Source organism: Mustela putorius, unplaced genomic scaffold (genome assembly GCF_011764305.1).
Source record: "Mustela putorius furo isolate JIRA1106 unplaced genomic scaffold, ASM1176430v1.1 tig00004007_pilon_pilon_pilon, whole genome shotgun sequence".
Lineage (NCBI taxonomy): Eukaryota > Metazoa > Chordata > Mammalia > Carnivora > Mustelidae > Mustela > Mustela putorius.
Genome location: NW_025422145.1, coordinates 12,416,719 through 12,425,584, shown reverse-complemented (window position 1 = coordinate 12,425,584; position 8,866 = coordinate 12,416,719). Strand labels below are relative to the sequence as shown.

Below are 8,866 nucleotides of genomic sequence, written 5' to 3'. Positions count from 1 at the left end.
CACACTAGGTAATAGCTTAAATACTCCACATTTAATTCAAATAGCCAGTCTTACAAAAAGAAGGGGAGAGGGAGAGAAGGGAAGATTTATTTTACCTTGTTGAGTGCTTGGGGACCTGGTATCTAATTTCTCCATTTAATTGCACGATGACCCACTCCACCACCTGGATTCTTTGTTCTTTCCTGGCAAGGAAGGGGGAGGCCATGACAGGCAGTCACGTGGACTTGGCAGCACGCTCCGGGGTCCAGCTCTGCAGCCGGGAACCGTGGGCAGCAACCGGCTGGACTGGGGCAACCCCCTCAGCTATGCTCTGTGATCTGTTGTACAGAAAAAACACTTCTGCCTATCCACACAGGTGAGGCATCCTGAAGACCAAAGGGGTCCCCTGTGTTTTGAGTTCCTTCGTGGAAAGCTGTAACGGGAAACTGCTTGGTGGGCACAGACATGTTTGCCTAGGTGAGAACTGAATGTAGTGGCCAAAGGGTTTGTTTCTTTCAATCAGTAGAATAGCAGCTCACTCTGTTGTTGTAGGGTTATCTGTATTCCTGAAGTTAGACAGTGAGGATGGCATATGGCATGGAACTGAAACCTACTTGGGAGGTCAAAGAGGGCAGTGGAAGGGGGTGGGAAGCAGGTAGAGTGGAGGCACCTGTGTCCTTGGAGAGGCATGGCTGTCCATGAGGTGGGGCTGGCTGGTAGTTGTGGGAGGCCTCCCAAGAGGCCAGTGCTGGAGACCCAAGAAGCTGGAAGCCAGGGAGAACATGAATGGAGATCTTCCCAAGGAAGGGCTCGGTGAGCTGTGAGGTTGGCCTTGGGTACACGGTGTCACTAGGGAGTCAGTCCCGCAAGTGTGCGGGTGTGCAGCTCTTCCCTTTCCCATTCTGCTTCCTTTTCCCAGGATCATATGGACAAATCCAAACAATCCCTCCTTTCTGACACCATTCGCTGGCCTTCCAACCTACGTGGCAAGAATTTTCTTTGCTGAGAAGGGCAAGAAAGTCAGAGAAAGATGAAGACGAGAGAGCAGTTTGTTCAGAAAACTTTCCCCTGCCAGAAGCTGCTGCCTTGTCTGGTGACAGGGCCCAGGGCAGAGATGGGGTCAGAGCAGAGACCTCTGGCCCCCAACTCCCTCCCAGGCACTCCTCTCAGGGTGGTGCTATTTCAGAAAGGCTCCCTCCAGCCAAGTCAGTCCAAGCCAGTGCCTTGTTCTGAGACCCTCGTGCTGGGGCCCCACCTGCCATCTGGAGAGGATGGTTTTAAAAATAAAACAGATGATTTCATGGGTTGTACTTGGAGTAGCTTCTTTCTCCGTGAGGGATCAACACAATACGGGTAAAGCTGTTTTCTCTGCTTCTCACGTGTTGCTCTTTCTTCAAAGTCTGAACACTCCTTAAGACCATGAGTACAAAAATCACCTCTTTGTTTACGAATGACTCTGAGAACCCACTGCGTAAGAATGTCAGCAAGGAGAGGCTGTCGCTGTGCCAGCCCAGCTACCTGGAAGTGCCCTTCTGTTTACTGAAGAATTCACCGTGGGAAAGCAACAGGAGAAGCAGTGTCTCTCATCACGGCTGTTGCTGGAATATACTCCAGCCTTACAACAACTTGAATGGTCCAAAGAAAGGGACGTTTGGCATTATTTGGCACATCGTTGTCGCTCAGCGAATACTGGCCGAGTGTTCCTTATCTGTTGGGAAGACTCTAACTTTATGAAACTGTAAAGTCCTTTGAGTGGCTCCTTGAATATACTTAAACAGAACTCAAACATAATACATGAAAATATCATTTGCTTGGGAATGCATATGCAAACAAACCAGCATTAACATGGTGAGACAAATTTCCAATAGAGTCCGGAAATGCTTGGGAACCTCACCTGCAGAGAGTTACAATAGAAAAATCAGCATTCCTTAGTCATTGCAGATTGGGGGCACCTTATCTGAATCTGGGGACTTCTGAAATTGTATGCAACATTATAGATGGTTTATTTGTGTTGTGTATTTGCATGTGTGTGTTTGTTTTCTGGAGAGAAGAGACACAACTGTCATCAAATTATCAAAGGCTCTGTGAGTCAAGAAAGGTTAAGATCACTGTTTTCAATGACTGAGATTTCAGGAGGCACTGGGCTCTTGATACACAGCCACTTAATTTGCTTCTCCTTCTGGCATCCAGGCCCAACAGGAACAGGGAGAATTCCCCAGACTTAAGTTACTTTAATAGATAGTGACAACTCTTCGGAGTCATGTAATTAAAAATAATAATTTTCACGTAGGAACTATATAAAAATAGACACTTAGGGAGGATTTTAATTTACACGTATAAGGTGTACAAGTGTGTACCTTTCTTAATCACTTCCTCTTACCTATCTCTTCCCCACTTAGCTTCCTTTACCTGGCCCTCGGGATCTATTCCAGGTGGCCACAAGGAGATTCCCCACAGAAAAGTAACCACATGCAAGAGAGAAATCACAAAAGCTAAGTTCTGAGTCTTACTGCAAAATTCTTTCATGAATGCTAAGTCTTCAAAAGTCCCCAGGGTACCCCTTCTAGTAGAGACCCACCTTCTCACAAGACCTTCAGTGCAGCACAGACCATGACTCTCTAACCTCCAAAAAGGTTCCTAGGGTGTGGGAGGGAAGGATGCCCACGTCAACCAGTAGTGCCCTCATAGGCGCCATGTTCCAGCAGAGAACAACCTAGAAGCTCGATCCCTCTTTAGGGGATGAACAAGGATGGGGGACCGTATCTTCACCTCCCTCTGTTGAGTCTTCAAGAGGGTCCTGTGCTCTGAAGTTGCTGACAAATACTGCAGTCACCAGGAAAGACTTCACTGGGGGAGAAGGCTCTACACCCCAATAGCTCTACAGTTTTGCTTTGGATCTGGAGGTGTTGTGAACGCCCAAGATGTGTACAAACGGCATGAATGGTTTCTGGGAAGAGGCTCTATGACTTTAAATGGATTCTGAGATGGGTGTATGACTTTCCTGATGTCGACACCCCCAGGAACTTTGTGAGGACAGGCTGTGTAGCTGTGTCCTTTCAGAAAACTGCCTTCATTTTCTTGGTCAATTCCTTCCCCTAAGACCTTGCAGGAAAAACTATATCGAAGGCCTAATAAAATAGGGATATCGTTGCAAGCCAAACTTGTCCTGCGACCTGCTTTTTATTTTTGTTAAAGTTCCATATAAAAATAAAAATTTTCAACCGAAGTTAACTGTAGCAAATATGTCCATTAGACAAAAAGAAACCACATACATAAATAGGATAGTTTTGGGTTTTTTTTTTTTTTGTCGTCTTGTTTTTAAAGTCATAATGTGAAAGAAAGGCAAATCTTCTTATTTCCAGCCACAAATCGCAGGGAATGAGGAATGCCCTAATTTCTGAAGTGCAAACTGATCTTTTCAACGAGGAAATACCAGGCATCAAATATTTAGATTTTAGAATATTTTAATATCCATTTCTTGAGTGGATGCATTCTGAAATAATTAGAATTAACAGTTTAAAAAGAGCAGAGTGAAGAAAAGATGGAAAATGCAAACAGTTGGTTCTCGTCAATTTCAGGTTCTAGGCATGATGTGATTTTCTGAAACAACCAGCCAAAAAACGCTTACCTCAAAAATCTAGAAATGCAGACGCAGACAGATCTTTGGAAACTACACATTGTTACAGTCCACGTGGCGGGAAGCACGCGGCCCTCTGGCTCTCAGTGTCGTGTGCAAATGCGCAGTTGCTGCCTTCGAGAGCAGTCAGTGTTAATGGAGTCGCGTGCAGGTGTTGCATAATCGGTTGACTCTTCAAGCTACTTAAGGGCTTCATAACTGATTCTCTACATTTGTTTGCACTGGATAAAATTAGGTGTGCTTGTTTATATATATATATATATACATATACATATACATATATGTGTATATATACGTGTGTATAATTCGATCTGACTTGGGGCCAAGAAGAAAACAGCAATTGCAACTCAAAGTGGTTATTTACACACATTCAGTTCTGAAGTATTGCTTCCTGACCTAAGTTTGTAAGAGGTATTGCCTCTGTGAAGAGCAAGTCCGTCGTACTGCTAGCACTTGAACCACTGCTCAGGGGCCTGTCCTCAGGGACTCTGTTCAGGGCCAGCGGAGCTGGAGGCAAGGCATTTCCGTGGCACAGATTCTGTGGTCCTGCGTTGAGGTATGCTTCAGGGCAGGAAACTGGGAAGGACCCAAGCCACGTAGTGGCTCAGCGAGAACATCTGTACTGGTGATTTAGGAAGGCTCGGGGTGTTGTGTTGTTTTGTTTTTTAAAGACAATTTGGAATTCTGGGTGAGCCAACCATCAAAGTCTCCGATATGCACACTGCTGGACCAGATCACCGGGCGTTCAGACCCTCTCCCTAAGGTCCGTGGCTTCCCAGAGTCAGGAATCACAAACACTTTTGCAGGAAGGGAAGGGAAAAGAGAATGTGCAGGGGAGGAAGCATGTGCAGAGATTAACCTTGTGGAACAGCAGAGACACAGGCAGCCCGGCGGCAACCACCTGGCCCCCTCACTGCCAGAGCTACAGAGCCTGAGGGCAGAGGGCAGAAGGAGAGCCCCACACTCCAGTACATGCCTTAACACTGATGGGAGAAGCCCCTAACACGTCCACAGTCCCTTTGGACAAGGACAGTGTCGGGTAGTGTTTTAAAATAAAAATAAAATCTCTGTGGTTTCTTAGAAGAATACATTCTTTAGAAGCAAGAGGTATTGTCACACCATCCTTCCTCCAGCATTGGAAGACCAACAAACTGACAGTAAAGCCTGAAGGAAGATCTTAGTTACTGAGAATGCCTCGACTCCCTGGGACGTCAAGATCTTGGCTATGGCTGCATTGTTGGGAGGCAACTCCACGTGTGTTCCCCCACCCCGGGAAGCTGGCCCATCAGAATCCATATTTTCTGATCCCAGAAATGGCAGACTAGATGAATTTGGGGAAGGGGGAGACTGATAATGTGACTTGATGTAGATGTGACATTATACAAAGATTTAGCAGCGAAAAGAAAATGCACAGGGTGTGCCGGTGAAGACCTTAAACAGAGAAGGAGCTAGTTCTCAAACTATCCTGTGAACCGTATGCTCGAGTCACCTTGAAAGTAACTTTGCCGATGACAGGGCAAAACGGGCCTGAGTTCAATTCCATGTACATTCCAGACTCAATGTGGCCAAATGTCCTCACAGGCAGGATCAGCAACAAATAACCACCACAAGTGATTTCCTTCAGGTTTCTTCTACTTGCCCTGGCTTGACACCTCCTGTACATGTGGCTGGTTCTGTCTCTACACAGCAGGAGGAGGCCAGCTAAAGAGGGCTGGGGTTCAGCAGGTTCACGCCTGCTGCACACCGGCCCTGCACAAGCCAAGAGTGGGAGAGGATGAGGGAATTCTCGGGGGTGTACAAGCCAAAGCCGCTGGCACTGCCTGCCCACCACTGCGCTTGGCCCCGACCCCCTGCCTCATGCAGGGCCGGGCTCTGCCTCAATCCCTGCCGTGGGGAGGCCCCAAGGGCACAGATCCGCAGCCCACAGAACAGAAGTGTCAGTGCCCAAAAGGTTTCAGAACCACGGCTGAGAGCATCTCTGTCCCTGGGCCATCCCAGGGCACGCTGGCCAGGCCCGGCCAGGCCTTGCTCAGCCCCTGTGTGGAGTGGTGGCCCAGAGCAGCCAAAGCACTATCAGACATCTTCTCATGCTTCCACTGTGCCCCCTGCAGACCCCCCTCCCACAACCCAGCCTATCTATGTCCCTTTGCCAGAAGGACCTGGCTGCTGCTCCCCACAAGACACACATTCCCTGATAAATAAATAAATAAATAAATGCAACCCTCAGACGTTTATTTTGAGTTTCCCTCTCCGAGGATTCAGCTTCAAAGACAAACCCCTTCGCTCCCAGCTGGAAGACTCCTTGGTGTCCAGGGCAGAATGAAACACGGCTTCTAAATACCTTGGACCTGGGTTCACGAGCTCTGCTACTGGCTAGCATCTGCAATCTTGGCCTGCACGGGGAGGAAGCCCTGACAGCCCGAGGCCCCAGGTGCTCTGGAAGGTGCAGGTCGGGGCGGGGTGGGGGGGCGCGCATGGGCTGTCCTGGCTGGCGGCTGCTTGCAGCCCACGGCCCCCCACCTCCCCTCACAGTGAGTTACTGGCACTTGATCTCAGATTCATGAATGAAAGTGTGTGCGTGTACATGTTTACACAGAAAGGTCAGGTCACTGGAAAACACTAGCATGTATACAAGAAAAAAATGCAAAAACATTGTACTAGCAAAACCAAAACAAAACCCCAAACTGCCTTGTGAGAAAAAGCAATAAAATGATATCTTAACCACAGCTTTCATTTAAAAAGTCCAGCAATACCCCATGCCACGATCTCCATGGGCCACCTCTGTCCCCAGACGTGAGGCCACGGTCAACCCCTGAAGGCACTTGTTCTCCACGCTGCTGACGGTCACACCCAGGGGATGGGGCTCCAGGGGAGAAAAAGCACAGAGACAGATGTATGTGGCGCACGCAGACGTCAGGGCAATGACCACGCGGTGCTGCGCCCGGCGATGGAGGCTGTGGTGCTCGGGACACACAGCAGGTGAATACAAACTCGATTGTGTTTCAAGGAACAGAGCACCGCGGCAGCGACAGGCGCTGCGTCACACGCTCTTGGAAACGTTGAGCCTGGTGAGTTCACTGGCTTCTTCCATGCCTACTTCTTCACAGTCGCTTTTCTCTATAGCTTTGCCAAATCGAGACCTCTCTTCGGGTTTGACGGGCTCCTTCCATGGCCTCTTAGAAGAGAGGTGAGTGTCCTTGGCCTGCATGTTGTTTTCAGAACCCAGAGACGTCTTGTCCGCGTTCTGTACAGAAGGCACCAGGTTGGCGATCTCGTCCGTGGGAGATCGCCCGATGCTGCCGTCCACCTGGACTCGGATGTCCGGGGAGATGGACAGCTGGTGCTGCGGCACGGCCCCGCTGTCCATGCACTTTGGGTACAAGTAGGTCTTCATCTGGCCCTTGCCCTTCACATTCACTGTCCCCCGGTAGTCGAAGTCGTAGCCCATCTTGCTCAGGACGCGGTAGCTCTCCTCACTCACCTGGATGCGGCACTCCACCCCCGTGCTGTCCATCCTGCTGGCGATGTTGACGGTGTCGCCCCAGATGTCATACAGCAGCTTGGTGGTGCCGATGACCCCTGCTGTGAGTGGCCCATGGTTGAAGCCGACCCTGAGCTTGAAGTTGAACCACAGCATGTTGCTGTTGAAGTCGTCCACCACACGCATCATCTCCTTGGCAAACTCGAACAGTACCTGCAGGTGCTCCTGTGGGTGGCCACCATCCTGGCACTGGGCGCCGTTCAGCCCCGATGCAGCCATGTATGTGGCCCCTATGGTCTTGATCTTCTCGATGCTGCTGTAGCCTGGCCTGCTCAGGAGCTCGTCGAAGTCCCCAATGAGCTCGTTAAGGACCCGGTAGCACTCCTTGCCCCCTTCGTAGTTCTCCTCGTAGAACTCACTGAAGTTGACGATGCTGGCGAAGATGACACCTCCACTGTCATGGTTCTTGGAGTAGGTCTGGGAGACCTTCAGCTGCTCAGCCACGTGGTAGGGGATGATGTTCCTTAGTAGCCAGTCGGCTTGGTCCCTCATGCTCTGGATCTTGGTGCGGTGAAGATCTGCCTCCACGTCCCCATGGTAGTGCAGGCGGTAGCTGACCTCGAATTCTCGATTCAGGAACCAGACCAGCAAGAGCAGGAGAAAGAAGACCAGAACCACCTCCTGGCCAATCAGGCTGGCTGTTCCGCCACCATGCGGCAAGGAACTATTGCACGGATTCCCCTCAGAACTGGAGAGCAAAGAGAAGAGAAAGGACGTACCTTCTTAAGTGCATCTTTTAAGGAAGAGGTTGCTGCTCAGGGCTTGCAGGTTGTGAAAGAGACCAGCTACCTAGCCTCTGCACCAAGTCCTGTGGAGTTCAACTTGTCAGCAACCTGCAGCCGCAAAGCTACCCGATGCCATTTTGGCTGGCTGAAGGGGTGCCGCGATAAGACTGATTGTTGTAACTGATTTCTAAGTAACTACTTGGTGACTGCTTTTTCAGGAGCTGTTAGCTCTTTGATTTTAAAAATCTTTTTATTTCCAACAACCTTCTATTTCGAAAATTCGGAACACTATAGGAAAGTTAAGAGACTAGTAATACGTTTGTACGCCCTTCTCCTGGATTCAACAATGGCTGACATTTGGCTGCTTTGCTCCTTCCCTCTGTCAGCACACACATGTGCACACACAGCTTTCCTGCTGAACATTATGAGATCATGACACTTAGATCCTGAATATTTCAGTCCCTATCTCCTCAGAAATAAGGACATGTCCCTATGTAGCCACACTACCATCATCATACCCAAGAAACTTAACATTCTCTGACACACTTACTTTTTAGATTTCTAATCCAAGTTTAGCTCTGAAAGATGTGTAATTTTACAAAGAATTAGTGTAAGTTCTATATTGTCTATTTGTATAAAAGTCCACGAATGTACCATTACCCTCTGGTAGGTTAGGTTGTTTTGTCAACATCATTTAAGACAATGTTAACATTTTTACAAATAATAGGTGTACTTTTTTTTTTTTTTAAGTAGACTCCAGACCCAGCATGGAGTTCCATGCAGGACTTGAACTCACAACCCTGAGATCAAGACCTGAGCTGAGATCAAGAGTCAGATGCTTAACTGACTGAGCCACCCAGGTGCCCCAATATGTATGAAGAGTAGCACCTTGTGAGAAATTCAAACAGCATAAACAGTAGTATAAAATAAGTATCTTTCCTGTGGGAAAGTTGTGGTTTTCTTATGGGTTGCAAGAAACTCTAA

At 48.6% G+C, this 8,866-nt stretch overlaps 1 protein-coding gene across 3 annotated transcripts in view; it reads right to left on the bottom strand.

Annotated features, from left to right (window-relative positions):
• Positions 1-3,425: 3,425 nt before the first annotated feature.
• The window catches only part of ADCY9 (adenylate cyclase 9), a 121,211-nt gene continuing 115,770 nt past the window's right edge, over positions 3,426-8,866 (bottom strand). For all 3 annotated transcript variants that reach the window (XM_013055031.2, XM_045072147.1, XM_004750535.3), the window contains one exon: positions 3,426-7,845. In XM_013055031.2, coding sequence (XP_012910485.1) covers positions 6,657-7,845 — 1,189 coding nt within the window. In that variant the 3' untranslated portion in view covers positions 3,426-6,656. The remainder of the gene's footprint in view (positions 7,846-8,866) is intronic.